At 39.9% G+C, this 17,648-nt stretch overlaps 1 protein-coding gene across 2 annotated transcripts in view; it reads right to left on the bottom strand.

Annotated features, from left to right (window-relative positions):
* The window catches only part of LOC106561873 (hippocampus abundant transcript 1 protein), a 34,286-nt gene that overhangs the window by 15,467 nt on the left and 1,171 nt on the right, over positions 1-17,648 (bottom strand). Inside the window, exons 1-4 of one of the 2 annotated variants that reach the window (XM_014126149.2) lie at positions 9,361-9,737; positions 7,423-7,521; positions 3,282-3,344; positions 2,745-2,872 (exon numbers count right to left, since the gene is read on the bottom strand). In XM_014126149.2, coding sequence (XP_013981624.1) covers positions 2,745-2,872; positions 3,282-3,344; positions 7,423-7,521; positions 9,361-9,441 — 371 coding nt within the window. In that variant the 5' untranslated portion in view covers positions 9,442-9,737. Of the gene's footprint in view, positions 1-2,744; positions 2,873-3,281; positions 3,345-7,422; positions 7,522-9,360; positions 9,738-17,648 lie in introns of those variants that run through there. The other variant, XM_014126158.2, reaches the window with a different exon arrangement.

The following is a 17,648-nucleotide window of genomic DNA, read 5'->3' as shown; positions in this document are numbered from 1 at the left end:
AAGCACAGCTCCAAACTATGCAAGAACTATTTAGGAAAGAAGCAGTCAGCTGGTATTCTGTCTATATTGGAGTGGGCAGCACAGTTCCCGGATCTCAACCCTATTGAGCTGTTGTGAGAGCAACTTGACCGTATGGTACGTAAGAAGTGCCCATCAAGCCAATCCAACTTGTGGGAGGTGCTTCAGGAAGCATGGAGTGAAATCTCTTCAGATTACCACAACAAATTGACAACTAGAATGACAAAGGTCTACTAGGCTTTAATTGCTGCAAATCGAGGGTTCTTTGACGAAAGCAAAGTTTGAAGGACACAATTATTATTTCAATTAAAAAACATTATTTATAACCTTGTCAATGTCTTGACAATATTTCCTATTCATTTTGCAACTCATTTCATGTATGTTTTCATGGAAAACAAGGACATTTCTAAGTGACCCAAAACTTTTGAACGGTAGTGTATGTATGTATGTATGTATGTATGTATGTATGTATGTATGTATGTATGTATGTATGTATGTATGTATGTATGTATGTATGTATAGATATACAAAAATTGGAGGGGGCGCTTGCCTGTTTTGGCATTATTACGTGTCACATATCAGTTTGCAAAAAAATGTAAAAAAAAATATATATCATTGAGTTAATAAAGCCGCATACAAACATGGTATCTTTTTTGTTTTCTTGAGTAAGGCAGCTCCAAAATGCAGGTGTTTCATTGTAGCTCAGTGCTTTCTGTGGTGGTGGGGCAGACCAGCAGAAAATAGGAGCATTGCACCGTGAATGGCTCAGCATTTCACTGTGACTGGCTCAGTGTTCTGCCACTCATGGGGACACACGTCACCTGCCTTTAGTAAGGGTAGACATCAAGAATGTGAGCCCTTTGGGTCCTGCCATAGACTTAGATTAGAAGTGCCCTTCCAAGAAGGCTCAAGGTCATTGGCCACATATAAAATGACATCAAATCATGTTATATCTACAGTAGCTTTGATTGGATCATCATCATAAATAGGTGTTAAAAAAAGAGAGGTGTGAGAATGTTTTAATAAGTAGAGTTGAGGTAGATTGTGTTACTTTCACTAGAGTAAAATACTCTAAACCATGCCAATTATTATTATATTTCCCAGCATGCTCTATTGCAGGTAGATTTTCAGAATTGTTTGTTTCAATATCTGTATTTTTGCATGTACAGTGAATGGTTTTTTCACTGTGAATGCATTTTTTATAAACTAATCCAATCTGTTAGTAGTTGTATTTATCGTACCCGTTACTGAGATGATTGTTCCATTTTGGAAGATTTAGGTAGACTCTTCCCTAATCATAGCAGTAATTTTTAATGCAGATTGCTAGTGATGTTACGTTTGATAATGGAGCTCTGAGACATGCGTCAAAATTGTTAAGCAGTGTGCCGGTATCAATTTTTCAGACTCACGTGATCAATGACATCCGAAGCTTTGTTTACTCAAACAACCACCTGAATGGTTTGATATTGGTTTCGGTAGAAAACATAAAGGCTACCCTGCGTACGGGCTGCTGTGTTTGGGATGTCATATATAATCATTTGGCTGCTCTAAATTCTTTTAACCAGCAAGTGCCACTAGTGTAAACTTAGTTGATCAAAGCCTTGAGTATAAACCTATTTTCGACACAATGGGATGGATAGCCTCAATGCATCAATAAGCTTAGTTTCCCCATCACTAAAGATTGAGGGTGATCAAAAGTTCCAATTGTGAGATATCCTCACTCTGGCTGGATTCCAACAGGAATTACACTTCACTTTCCAAGTGAGCATAACATGCCTTGCAGGCCTGATGTGGCCTGTAAACAAGGAGTTTCCTAGCACTAGTGTTAGGGTATAACTAGACCCTCAAAGATAAGGCTTTTGATATATGTAATTTGTTGTCATAAAGACTTTAACTTTAAAGGCTAATACGGCTGGTGGAAGCACTCATAGAGGGTTCTAGGAAGAATCCTTCAAAGATTAAAGGGTTCTTAGTAGAACTGTTAATATCAAACCAAATAAAATTTTATTGGTCACATGCGCCGAATACAGGTGTAGACCTTAGCGTGAAATGCTTACTTACAAGCCCTTGACCAACAATGTAGTTCAAGAAATAGAGTCAAGAAAGCATTTACTAAATAAACTAAAGTTAAAAAAAATATATAAAAAGTAACACAAAATAATAACGAGGCTATATAGAGGAGGTACTGGTACCGAGTCAATGTGCGGGGGTACAGGTTAGTTGAGGTAATTTGTACATGTAGGTAGGGGTAAAGTGACTATTCATAGATAATAAACAGCGGAGGGTGTCAATGTAAATAGTCCGGGTGGCCATTTGATTAATTGTTCAGCAGTCTTATGGCTTGGGGATGGAAGCTGTATTAGAGGGTTCTAGGAAGAACACTTCAAAGATAAAAGGGCTCTCGTGGTACCTTTCATCAAGATTTCTAGGGAGAATCTTTATAGGATAAAAGGGTTCTAGGCAGAACCCTTCAAAGAGGGTTCTAGGTAGTACCATTTACAGGGGGTACTATGAATAACCATACATAGAGGGTACTAGGTAGCACCAAAAAGTGTTTCCCTGTGAGGACAACCCGAAGAACCCTATGTGGTTTTACTTAGACTTTTTTTCTAACTGTAGATTTCATGTTTAAATGTGCTTATTGTTTAATTCTAATCAAATAAACAATGAACACTAAACCAAATCACAACAGTGATTTTTTTCCCAGCAGAAACAGGCGGTCTTACCATGGACTGAGTCTCATAAGCGGGATGGGGGCGCAGGTGAAGAACACAGTGACCAATAGGAAGGACCGTCTGCCCCACACGTCTGACAAGGCACCAATCAGAGGGGCGCTCATGAAGGACAGAAGACCCTGTTGAGGAGGAGGGTGAAGAGGGAAGGAGCCTCTGTTAAAATTGTCATGGTTACCGGGAACCCATAATGAGAAGCCTCGTTCATCTTTAGTGGAAATGAGAGAGAGCTTGATTACAATCATGTTGCAGCACAAAAATGGCTCGTTTTATGGCATCCTGAAATGACCTATAATAAAACTACAATAAACATGCACTTGATATGAAATAATAAGATACTGAAAAAAGATCAGCTAGAGTACACAGAACAAAGAATGTGCTGCTTTTGTTCAATTGCTCAGAGATGCAACTCTATGGGGGGGTCCTCTGTAGCATAGAGGTGATCAATAAATTACATAGTTGGTTCATTTTTTGGGAGATATACTGTTCGTAGTCTTTGCTAAATAGTTATTTCTAAGCCTGATATCTTACCTTCACCCCTTGAATGAGACCATTCATCAGAAACGTGTGCTGTGGAAAAGTTTCATGTAAAACCTGCAAAGAACAGAAAAACCACAAACATCTTAAATAGGGCTGTTCGATGGAAAGGCTGCCAAGAAACCATATAACAGTCACACACACACACACACACACACACACACACACACACACACACACACACACACACACACACACACACACACACACACACACACACACACACACACACACACACACACACACACACACACACACACACACACACACACACACACAGCATTTTAACCAGCCAAGAAACCTACCCTAAAAAACAACACAGGTGCATTTTACTAGACCATTCCATAGGGAAGGGAGACAGAGAGAGAAGGCGAGAATAGAAAGATGAAGAGGAAAATAAGAGCAAGAGAAGGATGACTGTATAGTGTCAGAAAGAACAAGATAGAGTCTATAGGTCTCTCTCTATCGCTCTCTATATCAATTAGTATTTCTGTAATTCCTCATAACCTCCTTTCTCGCCTCCTTCTCAACCGTATTGGAGGGAAGGGCCAAGGGCCCTCGATCCCAATGAGTTTTGAGAAGATTTATCTCAGTTAACCCAGAACACTCTGGGTCCATATGTGTTAAGAGAAGAGATAGAATGAGGATCGGAACAGAATAGGAGTAAAAAGCTCCACCCTGTCTCTTTACGGGCAAGTCTATGGGCCAAATGTCCCCTCAATTTCCGATATTCGAAAAGATGCTAGCACCTGCGAAGTCATGATTTGTCCAAAGCACCAGAACAAATGCTGCTAATTATCTCACGCATCCCCTTGTATCATGACAGACCTACGGTACCATTTACAGTTGAAGTCGGAAGTTTACATACACTTAGGTTGGAGTCATTTAAAACTCATTTTTCAACCACTCCACAAATTTCTTGTTAACAAACTATAGTTTTTGCAAGTCGGTTAGGACATCTACTTTGTGCATGACACAAGTCATTCTTCCAACAATTGTTTAGACAGATTATTTAATTTATAATTCACTTTATCACAGTTCCAGTGGGTCAGAAGTTTACATACACGAAGTTCACTGTGCCTTTAAACAGCTTGGAAAGTTCCAGAAAATGAAGTCATGGCTTTAGAAGCTTCTGGGTTAATTGACATAATTTGAGTCAATTGGAGGTGTACCTGTGGATGTGTTTCAAGGCCTACCTTCAAACTCAGTGCCTCTTTGCTTGACATCATGGGAAAGTCAAAAGAAATCAGCCAAGACCTCAGAAAAGAAATTGCAGACCTCTACAAGTCTGGTTCATCCTTGGGAGCAATTTCCAAATGCCTGAAGGTACCATGTTCTTCTGTACAAACAATAGTACGCAAGTATAAACACCATGGGACCACGCAGCTGTCATACCGCTCAGGAAGGAGACGCATTCTGTCTCCTAGAGATGAACGTACTTTGGTGCAAAATGTGCAAATCAATCCCAGAACAAGGACCTTGTGAAGATGCTGGAGGAAACAGGTACAAAAGTATCTATATCCACAGTAAAACGAGTCCTATATCGACATAACCTGAAAGGCCGATCAGCAAGGAAGAAGCTACTGCTCCAAAACCAACATAAAAAAGACAGACTACGGTTTGCAACTGCACATGGGGACAAAGATCGTACTTTTTGAAGAAATGGCCTCTGGTCTGATTAAACAAAAATAGAACTGTTTGGCCATAATGACCATTGTTATGTTTGGAGGAAAAACGGGGATGCTTGCAAGCCGAAGAACACCATCCCAACCGTGAAGCACAGGGGTGGCAGCATCATGTTGTGGGGGTGCTTTGCTGCAAGACGGACTGGTGCACTTCACAAAATACATGGCATCATGAGGGAGGAAAATTATGTGGATATATTGAAGCAACATCTCAAGACATCAGTCAGGAAGTTAAAGCTTGGTCGCAAATGGGTCTTCCAAATGGACAATGACCCCAAGCATACTTCCAAAGTTGTGGAAAAATGGCTTGATGACAACAAAGTATTGGAGTGGCCATCACAAAGCCCTGACCTCAATCCTATAGAAAATGTGTGGGCAGAACTGAAAAAGCATGTGTGAGCAAGGAGGCCTACAAACCTGACTCAGTTACACCAGCTCTGTCAGGAGGAATGGGCCATAATTCACCCAACATATTGTGGGAAGCTTGTGGAAGGCTACCCGAAACGTTTGAACCAAGTTAAACAATTTAAAGGCAATGCTACCAAATACTAATTGAGTGTATGTAAACTTCTGAAACACTGGGAATGTGATGAAAGAAATAAAAGCTGAAATAAATCATTCTCTCTACTATTATTCTGACATTTCACATTCTTAAAATAAAGTGGTGATCCTAACTGACCTAAGACAGGGAATTTTTACAAGGATTTAAATGTATTTGGTTAAGGTGTATGTAAACTTCCGACTTCAATTGTATGTTTACGTAGTCTGTCCACAAGATATTATGAGAAGATGGATGCGAGGAATCAAGGCCATTTTGTTTTAGAAAGAGCCCTACACTCTTAAAAATAAACGTGCAATAGGAGAACCATTTGAAGGTGTCTGAATGAACCATAAATGGGATGGTTCTTTGAAGAAACATACACAAACGCAAAACCAGACATGTTTTGGCCTTCCAGGCCCAGAACTGCTGTAGGGATCAAGGCCTATTTGCATATTTCCCATGGTGCCCTTTCAGGTGACTTGTTGCGTTACCACCCATGACTGTGTTTGCTAGTGACAGAGACATTATTGTTGCACATCCAATTTTATCTTTTAACCTTATAACCAATTGAGATCCTAAGAGAATATTTTGTCATAAAATTTCAGATTTTTTTTTTAACATATTTCATAAGGATTTATTTTTCAAGGCATAGTTTTACCCTAATACAGTGTCCTGAAACTCTTGGTTTACAGGCCACATTAGGCCTGCAAGTGACATTATGCAGGCTTGGAAAGTGATGTGTGATTCTGGCTTGCAAAGTGATGTGTAATTCCCATTGGAATGCAGCCACAGTGGGGATAACCAACATTTGGGATTTTTTTATCCACCTGCAACCTGCATTCAGAACTATTTCCAGGGTTGGGAAGACTAAAATATGAGACTACCTTCAACATCTAAACTGGAACAACCATTTCAGTAACAGATGCAATAAGTCCAAGTAACAGATTGGAATAGTTTAGAACAATTTTAGTTATTTATATTTGAGTAGCTTGGTATGAATTAATCAATCAATGTACATTACTTTTTTTAAATTATTTGTTTCAATATCTATGTGTTTGCACACATAAATATTGAAACAAATAATTCAAAAAAAAATCAACCGTGCTAGATCATGCTGGGAAATATGATAATGATGAGCATGGTTTTGGTTCAACTCTGGATATTAACACCAGTACTGAGGATATTTTAACCCACTGAGTGTTAATTTAAATCTTTCCAGCGTTCACTGAATTCTTGAATCAACACAAAAAAATTCAACAACCTTTCCAAATTCTGAAGAACCGTAAATGCCACATCAAGCACCCCACACTTAACTCAAAGGTTATTTATCGGACAAGTGTTCTTAAAGGAACCTTAAGAGCTGAGGAAGAACCATTAAAGAACCTTAATTTTTTTCAGTGTAGATCACGTGTCAAACTCATTCGACGGAGGGCTGAGTGTCAGCGGGTTTTCACTCCTCCCTTGTACTTGATTCATTAATTAAATTCCCTAATTGGTAATGAACTCCCCTCACCTGGTGTCTAGGTCTTAAGTGAAAGGACAAACAAAAAAGCAGCAGAAAGTAGGCCCTCCATGAATCAGTTTGACACCCCTGGTGTAAATAGACCTGGATAGACCTAGCTAGCCCAATTCTGATATTTTGCCAAATTACTGTCAAAAGAGCTGATCTGATTCATCAAAATACCAATTACTGGAAAAAGATCTGAATTAGGCTGATGTGTAAATGGCAAAAAATCATAATTAGGCAGAGGCAGTCTAATTCTGATATTTTATTACACTAATTTGTCTTTTGACCAATCTCATCAGATCTTTTCACATCAGCTCTTTTTCAAAGCTGATCTGGTTGGTCAAAATACCAATTAGAAAGATAGGCAGATAGGCAGGCAAGCCAGATAGAGATGGAACTCACTGTCAGCATTGGAGTGGTAAGGAGACCCCAGGCAAAGAACTCCAGGAAGATGACCACCACAGCATGGGAAACACTGGGTCTGCCAATACCCTGGCCCGGCTGCAACACACAGTAAAGAAAGTCAGCCATTTTAGAACATGTTGTATTCCATGTTAAAACATACACAATGGAAATTAGCAGCTCTTACAGTGTCAGAAAAATGTAAACAGTGTTTCAAAAAGGTAACTTCAGAAGATCAACAACCACCATTTCAGCATAATCACAAAGCATATAAAAAAAACATTATCAGGACCCTGTGAATGGGTTTGCTGTATTTGAGTGCCTGGACTTATTTTGACAAATGCAGTCTATTCTTTTGGGAAGCAGACATACAATATGCACTATTAGGAAAACAATTTACTAAGGCAAACATTTATTGATCTACACTCTATACTGTAGATCGTTCTTCTGAATGAGATGGTCAAGAGGAGTCCAAATAAAAATTATCAATAAAAAAAGCCCACTGCTTCTCTGTCAATATGAATCAGTCACTTTGCTATTTGAAGACATCCATGTGGCCATTGTCTCCCAGGACATCCCTGAGCAAGGACAGACAGCAGTGGTATTTGAGGAAGGCAGTGGCATAGAAAAGATAGATAGATTAGCACAGGCCCCTAGCTACTTCACAGCACAGTGTGAGGCAGCCTGCAGCTTGGGAAGCTTGGGACATGGCCGTTACATAACAATGGAGACGAGATGGGCCCCCCAATTCCCTATTCCTCACAGTGAGTGCACCAAGTTTTCTGTGTGTATGTAATATGTATGCATGAGTGAGGACTGGAGGAGATTGAGATGTGGTTGTGTTCTCAGCTCGCTGTCACGCAAAGAGCAAATCACGTCATCGTCACCTTGTCTAAACTGAGAAATTAGACATACATTGTAGCCAGGCCTAATGGAGATTGAATCACTGTTTGCTTACCATGCTGTGAAAAATAGACTTACGCCTAAACGTTCATTTGCGTTGTTTGCTACAAATAAAACCACTGATCTAAAATGAATGTCCCAATCCACTTTGCTGTGATAGCTCAGATTACATAATAGAATAGAATCTTGTTTATTTTTAAATTAAGCCATCTGTAATTTTGTTTTTGGTCCAGGTCCCCTTTCCTTTCCAAGGAAACACCATGGTAACACCTTCTATGGTCCTCACAGCTGGCTATTGGCTAGTGTTTAGCCTATGAGGAGGTTTAAATCCGAGGGCACTGTGGGACAAACAACTTGCCTGGAGCACCTCCAACATCATCAACACCAACAGTTCAAGAAAGGATAGAGGTTACTGCAATAAAAAAAGTGTTTCATTTTTATTGCAGGGGATCTGGACTCTATTATCTATACATAATATAAACAAATAGGCCTTAAGCATTTTTTATGGCATTATCATGATAATGCACCAGTCTATGAATATGATTATGGAATTATCATGCAAACAGATTGCGTTGAGAGGCAGCCGGGGATGTTATGTAATACAGTAGGCTAATGGCAGCGGCATGACAATGTTATACAGTCTTCATTCAATAAGCTATCTGCAGCTAGGCCTTCTGAAAGACGCAAGCCCGATATATTACCGGACGCGTCCTTCCAATAGAGGTTGCAATGTACCCATCTCCTATCACTATTAATCATCTATTAACAAATTGATAGAAATGTCAAAGCTGTTTGGCAATAGCATTACGGAAAACTGTGGTGCACTGTACGCTGACAGAGCCGTTACATTTTTCACAAGGTACAGTATCTCGAGTGCATAATGTCCGCTTATGTCATAACCTGCCGCTACAGCAGGCGCACTCACAGCTGATTTAGCATCTTTTGCCGTTTATGTGAAAATCAGTTACATTGTTACATACACATTCCCGGTTACAATTGGTAGGATACCGAAATAAAGACGATTAATTCACATACCGTGGGCCCATCTTTCATGATAATTTTCTTGACCAACACTATACGGTTGGTACCCTGATGATCTTTCTCTCCCGGAGCCATCTCCTCATTACATTTTACCGGAGTTATATAGAATCCATGCTGCGTAGGGATCTTCGGTGCACCCGTTTCGTCCAGGATGCCTTCTGATTTAGCCTTGAAAGGCTAACGGTTATTAAATGACGTGTTTATAACCCAGTAGCCCCAACCGAATTGACAACACCGGCAAATGTACAAAATGGATATTGCACACGTTAACACGTCCTCTCGAATCCCTCTCTGTGCCGAGGACAGCGCACTATGCGATTGAATTATAGAGATCAGCTGAAGGACTGACTGCGGATCAGTGCGCGGTTTAATAGTGTCATTTTATGCATCGGCTTGATGTAGGCTGAAGGTTGGAAAAGCTGGTCTGAAATCAGATTTATGGCTAAGCAGCGCTTCTTTCTGCAGCCACAGTAGACTACGAGGAAACCACGTGGCACTTGTCTATTAAGGTTTATTCTCCCCCTGGTACAAATAAAACATTAATTTGTGGTTAAATGTATTGAACTGAAAGTACATGACCTAATTTTGGCCTACCCTGAGGAAACATGAGCTGTGATCAATTATTCAAAGTAATATAATTGGGAGGCTATATGATGACTGTATGAAATATGCTGCATTGAATTATATTGTTTTATTCTTACATACACTGTCAAAAAAGGTTATGCGATATCCACTTGCATTCTATTGACAAATCATGCAGTGTCTGTTTTCTTCCAGGTCTTGAATTGTAGGCTATCGAGTGTAGCATTCTGCATTCACAAGGTCATTTTTTCTTATGATATATTTATATTCCATGCCCATAAAGTGTGTACTAGGTGGGTAAGTCATGTGAAATAAATTGCTTTACTTTGTGCTCCATTGGGTCTGTTTGTGGCCATTGCTAGGGTTTAGCCAGCAAACTCTACTAGGATCACCTAAGGCAAATTACATCTCCTCCACAATACTTATGGTAAAGCAAATACAATCAAATAACATCTTTAGACCCACTTGTGTCTGTTTCAATAGACAGAATGGCCTTAGCAAGTGGACACAGGGTTGACAAGTAAACGAAAAGGTGAACCGCCAAGCCTCAGGTAAGTGTCTGTCTGTCTGTCTGTCTGTCTGTCTGTCTGTCTGTCTGTCTGTCTGTCTGTCTGCCTGCCTGCCTGCCTGCCTGCCTGCCTGCCTGCCTGCCTGCCTGCCTGTCTGTGAAACATGAGAGAACATGATCCTCTAGAACAGGGTTTCCCCAAACTCGGTCCGAAGGCTGGGTCCTGGGGCCTTCCCTGGGTGCACGTTTCGGTTTTTTCCCTAGCAATACACAGTTGATTCTAATAACCCATCCATCATCAAGCTTGGATTATTCAGCTCTATAGCACTACTGCAAAAACCAAACGTTCACCCTGCCCCAGGACTGAGTTTGGGGAAACCCTGTTCTAGAGGATCACGTACCCCCAAAAGTACACATTTTTATTGTAGCCTCGGACAAGCACACCTGATTCAACTTGTCAGCTAATCATCAGGCCCTCAATGAGTTGAGTCAGGTATGTTTGTCCGGGACCACAACAAAAATGTGTGCTGTTGGGGGTACTCGAGGACTGGAGTTGGGAACCACTATTAGAGGCAAATGGAGAAAGTTGTTTCCATGTTATTTCTCCATTACCACGTCTTTACCTCCCCAGGCATGGCCATGCACTAAGAGTGGCTGGGAATATAGCTTTCCTATTTGGAGAGGTGTCCACCATGTTCCATGAAGTAAATCCCACTACTTTTATTTTACCAATTGGTATCAGTAGAACATGCTAATGAACCTAAAAATGTATTTCCCCGTCGTCTGTAGGACCTGTCAGTATATCTGAATTACTTCTACATGCTCACAGTTGCAGTATAATTCTACTCTATGAGCTAAACAAAACACATGTAGGCTATGACTAATACCCTTGGTGATGGCTTGGTTAAATCATAATTCCATCCTACTTAAAAATGCATTGTGATATGATTATACGCATGATTACTCACTTCACTTTACAGGTTGTATTGTGTTGTAGTTTTACCCACTCACATCACATGGGAGGTGATGCCACAGAATGGTAAATTATATACAGCATCTGAACAATTAAATACAATTGTCAGACCATACTATTACTGTATGCTATTTGTCTTCAAAGCCATCACGGCCACATTCATTGACACATCAGTTGAGATGTACTACATACCTTACACAGCCATATACTGTACATGTATGGATGATATCTATTCTCCCTCCCTCCACAGTGGGGTTAAAGGCAAGTGCTACCTGTTTGGAGGAGATGTCCAATCTGCAGGCTGGAGAATGTCTTTCTGCACTCTTAAAATAAAGGTGCCAATTGGAACCCAACTCCAGTCCTTGAGTACCTCCTGCAGTACACATTTTATTGTAGCCCTGGACAAGCACACCTGATTTAACTTGTCAACTAATCATCATCATTTGAATTAGGTATGTTTGTCCGGGGCTACAACAAAAATGGGGATACTCGAGGACCGGAGTAGGGAACCACTGCCATAGGGGAACCATTTTAGGGTCTCTGAAGAACAAGAAATGGGATGGTTTCTTTTTGAAGAACCATACTAAAAGTCTATGTCAGAAATGTTTCTGCCCTCCAGGACAGGAATTGAATAGCCCTGCTTTAGGGGTTTAAGCCTCATTTGCATATTTCCCAGGGTGCCTTTCGAGTTAATTTTAAAGTTACCAGTACCACTCATGAGTCTGTTTGCTAGTGACAGAAACATGGTTGTTACATTCATTCATTTTCAGTCCTGTGGCCTTCACCAAGTGAGATCCTAAGTAAATACGTTGTTATAAATGTTTTATTCTTAAACACAAAGCAATACATATTTCATAAGGCCTTCTTTTGAGGGCCTAGTGTTACCCTAACACAGTGGCCTGAAACTCAGTTTACAGGCCACATTATGCTGGCTTGCAAACTGATATATAACTCCTATTGGAATCCAGCCAGAGTGGGGATATATTACACTTAGCATTTTTAGTGTCCAAGCTGCAGGATGGTGAATGTCTTCCTGCATTCTTAAAAATAATTACTGCCAGAGTTGGGAAAACAACCACATGAGTCAACCTTAAACATCTAAACTGGAACAACAATTTCAGTAACAGGTGCAATAAGTAACAGATTGGAATAGTAAAAAAATAATTATGCTATATACTGTATATTTGAGTAGCATTAGATTAATTAATCAATCAATGTACATGCAAAAACATAGATAATGAAACAAACAATTCTAAAAATCAAACTCCAATAGAGCATGCTGGGAAATATGATAATTATTGGCATGGGTTTGGTTCACGTCTGGTTATTAATGCCACCACTAGGGTTCTTTACACCACTGAGTGTTAATTTAACTCTTTACAGTGTTAATTTGACTTCTGAATCAACACTCTCTGCTACCGCACAGCTAGCGGTACAGGAGCACCAACTCTGGGACCAAAATGCACCTGAAAAGCTTCTACCCCAAAGCCATAAGACTGCTGAACAGTCTTATGGCTTTTTCACCCCCTACCTACATGTACATAGTACTTCATTAATCATCTAACCAAACCTACATGTACACATTCCCTCAATCAATCACCCCAACTACCTCATACCCCAGTACACTGACTCGGTATTGGTACTCCTTGTATATAGACTGTATATAGCCTCGTTATTGTTGTTTTATTGTGTTACTATTTTATTTTTATGTATTTGTTAATTTTCTTATTTTTAACTGCGTTGTTGCGAAAGGGCTCGTAAGTAAGCATTTCATGGTAAAGTCTACAGTACACTTGTTGTATTCTGTGCATGTGACAAATAAAATAGGATTCTTTTTTTATTGTTACACTGAAAAATCAACACCAGTTTATACAGGCCAATTTCCTGTGTACTATGAAAGGGACACCTCTGCAGGCTTCCAAACATTTCAAGAACCTTTAAGAATTCTGAAGAACCGTAGATGCCACATTAAGAACCCCACACTTAACTTTTTTCAGTGTGGAGTCTACTGCTTTGACATAAGTAAGCTTACAGGACAGGGCAGGGAGTCTAGTCTGTCTACCCCTGGGTTATTAAAGGGAAGGAGTGTAGACGATAGGAAGAACACAGCCTCAACTCTCAAAGATGAAGGCTAAAATAACTGATTAAAACCCAGCTTCTTTGCTACTTCATTTTTGCCAGTCAACGGATGGGATGATAGATCTTAACTCCCCAAATCAATAACAGCAACTTTGAAAGAGTAGCGCACATTGCATTCATTATTTCCACGGGCCTTGACCCATATTCAGGACCTTTAGGGTGGGATTGTAATGTTCATTACTGAGTTTGCTGTACAATTTATCATTGCTAAAACTATACAGTCTGATACACAGTCACATTATACAACGCCTCTCCCCCATGTGACCTACTTGTTGTGTGTATGTACTGATATGTATGTGTAACTGATAGATGCACACACGCGACATAGAAATGCTACCAAATATAATTTACAGAAACTTGTTACAAATGACAGAGTCATCCATGATTCACCCAAAGATACAGTTGAAGTCAGAAGTTTACATACACCTTAGCCAAATACATTTATACTCAGTTTTTCACAATTCCTGACACTTAAACCTAGTAAAAATTCCCTGTCTTAGGTCAGTTAGGATAACCACTTTATTTTAAGAATGTGAAATGTCAGAATAAAAGTAGAGAATGATTTATTTCAGCTTTTATTTCTTTCATCACATTCCCAGTGGGTCAGAAGTTTACATACACTCAATTAGTATTTGGTAGCATTGCCTTTAAATTGTTTAACTTGGGTCAAACGTTTCGGGTAGCCTTCCACAAGCTTCCCACAATAAGTTGGGTGAATTTTGGCCCATTCCTTCTGACAGAGCTGGTGTAACTGAGTCAGGTTTGTAGGACTCCTTGCTCGCTTTTTCAGTTCTGCCCACAAATGTTCTATAGGATTGAGGTCAGGGCTTTGTGATGGACACTCCAATACCTTGACTTTGTTGTCATTAAGCCATTTTTCCACAACTTGGGAAGTATGCTTGGGGTCATTGTCCATTTAGAAGACCCATTTTCGACCAAGCTTTAACTTACTGACTGATGTCGTGAGATGTTGCTTCAATATATCCACATAATTGTCCACCCTCATGATGCCATCTATTTTGTGAAGTGCACCAGTCTGTCTTGCAGCAAAGCACCCCCACAACATGATGCTGCCACCCCCGTGGTTCACGGTTGGGATGGTGTTCTTCGGCTTGCAAGCATCCCCCTTTTTCCTCCAAACATAACAATGGTTGAATACTTCAATGTGCTTTTGAACTGAAGTGTACTGTAAAAAGCCATGGGGCTATCGTGAATTAATTTTCCTTTTCTGATTTTCAAGGAGGAAGTTGTGCATGAGCAGGAGAAACTGAAAGAAGAGCAGGGAAACATCCATGAATGCAGTGATCAGCTCCTATCCATCATGCAACAGTTCAAAGGCATGTAAATACATGTTTCCATGGCAACCACCTGGAGGAAGCAGATTGCCCATGTTTGTGGGTGTGGTTTACTTTCCCAAGGATGAAAAACCAAAGGGGTCAACTCAAAAGTCTCTGTGAAAAAATGTGACATTCATTTGTCTTTTTCCACTGGTGTGTTTAAATAGTTAGCATTTTGTCTGTAGCTGAGATTAACTTTTGTTGTCTTTTGCCAGATAGTCATAATATTTTAGAGAGATGGAGGACAAAATGATTATTTTGACCCTGTCAAAAGAACAAATCACTCATGGCATAACGTTTAAATCTTTGGAGTTCCTAGTTGGGCATTTCAAAGTAGGTCTGTATCATAATAGGCCCAGTGGCGACCCCTCATTCAGGACAGGTGGAGCAGCAACCAGGGCAAAATACAGAGCATAGGCGTTGGTAATGTTCTCTAGTTGCGCAGTGATTGGCTCAGTGTTCTGTCACTCATGGGGACAATACGTCACCACAGAATCTACAGGGAGTGCTAGGCAGTTCAAGTCACCTTGGGTGCTGCCATAGATTTACATTAGAAGTGCCCATCCATAAAGGCTCAAGGTCACTGGCCGCAGATAAAATGACGTCAAATCACGTTATATGCTAGCTTTGATTGTACTGATAATGTCAACATCATACTTTCAAAATCTCAGGTAGCAAGCTAGACAAGCAGTCATCATCATGAATCACATCAACAATCTCCTGGGAAATCCTTTTCAATCCTTGTCATATGACGAGAAATTATTGATTAAACATATCGGTGCTCATCGGCCATTGGACATACAGTAAACATTACACAACAAGTCGGAAATCGCAAATTCAACAATGAGTGGTTTGGTAAGAATCAGTGGCTAACTACAAGCGTGGCAAAGCAATCAATATTTTGCTTCCCCTGCCTGCTATTTGGTGGAGAGGGTGTGTGGTCCAAGTCTGGGTTTAAGGATTTAAAACATCTGTCTAAAAGGGTCTCTTTTCCAAGCTTAAAAGGACAAACAATCACACGCAACACCATGGGCCAGAAAAGGTTGAATACATTGACCATGTCAATCCAGCATGACTTCTGCCGCATTCAAAACAACTTTAAACTCGGAACTGGGAAATCTCAGACTTCAGTGAGTTTCAGACAACTGGAAACTTGGAAAGAAACCGGCTCCGACTGGGAAAATACGTTTTGAACGGTCATCCAACTCGGAACTTGGGCCTCTTTCTAGAGCTCCGACCTGAAGATCACTGACGTCATGATTCAACCTTGTTTTTTTCCAAGTTCCCAGTTGTCTTGAAAGCACCATAAATCCAGAAAAGACAGACTTTGATGACAAAGTTTGATGACAAAATCTGCTCACTGTTCAAGTGACAACAACGGTGAATCCAAAAATGTCTTGTATGCTGCTGCATATATGATGTAATATGCTAGGGAGTTATGTATACTGTAGCTAAGAATGTAATACTAAGTGTATGTTGTGTAGTAAGCTGTTAGTAGCCCATGTGCCTCACCCTAATAATTTGGCCCCTTTCCCCCTCCGAACTTAGCCTACTGTTCTCACTCGGTGGTGCAAGCTTTCTTTGTCTGCTTATATGCCCCCTTTATGTATCCTACGGTTCTGACTTGGTGTACAGGGAGAAACTGTAAGAACGGCCCATGTTCTGAATTCTGTCACTGTACATTTCAAAAGTTGAACAAATAATTATATTGACTACGTCTATCTTAGCTCGCTCATTAATGCCTCTTATCCCCTCATTGTTCTCTTATGCCATAGTCTGTACATCTCAATTGTTATAAGCCTATTGCTTACTGTAGATCTATCTCACTAGTATCTTATTCATCATTTTAGGCAACGTTGGAATGATTTAATTGTTTTCCTTACTTTGTGTATTATAATTAGCTTGTGCTTTTCTTAGCGAGGAGGAGATACTATATAATGTTGTTGGGTCTGTAACCATGTTTGCCAGTGACAGTCTCTTCCCATTCAAATATTTTTTTTTCAACAAAAAGTTCAGTAATAGACCCATGTAATTCCAGTTGATATTGTGAGGGTTGTTTTGTTTGTGCAATGCGCTGTCTGTGCGTCGGTATATTGCATATAAAGTGGATCCTCATGATTGTGTTTTCCTTCCTTTTTAGACCACATAGGCCAAATAAAATACCTCAAATGGTAGGCTAACCAAGAGTCTCTCTCTCTCTATGTGGTGACTTAAAGAATAGTAAATTTAAGGCCATCTTGCTGAATTTATCTGAACTAACATCTATCTGAATTTCTGTCGGTGTCCATTTTGAAAGTGCTGACCGAATAGGCCTACCTCAATGCAGCTCATTTGCTTGCACTTGCTTATAATTAGAGCTAAGTGTTAATGATATAAGAATAAACATTAAGACTTACCTGAACATAAATGTAATAATGTTTGTGTATGGTTCAAAAGTCAAAACTAATTTTGGCGTTCATTATTATTGAAGGAGAATGCGGTTCTTATCGATTTACACAAATCCACATGGAGTCAGTAGTAACCATATTTGTTTAAGCAAGTCAGCCATATCAACTATGGTTTTTATAAAGGCAATAAATGTTGGGACAGCTTTATATAGGCCCAAACAGTTTGTGGGCACAGTTTGTCACCTTTATAGTGCAATTAATCAAATGTTTTGTGTTGTGTTGTGTAGTGGCTTTGCTGGCATGCATAAACAAATAAATGAGTTTGCCCTACCAAGATTTACATACTAAGATCACCA

Source organism: Salmo salar, chromosome ssa01, assembly GCF_905237065.1.
Source record: "Salmo salar chromosome ssa01, Ssal_v3.1, whole genome shotgun sequence".
Lineage (NCBI taxonomy): Eukaryota > Metazoa > Chordata > Actinopteri > Salmoniformes > Salmonidae > Salmo > Salmo salar.
Note: the sequence above shows the minus strand (reverse complement) of the source record. Positions and strands in the feature narration are given on the sequence as shown.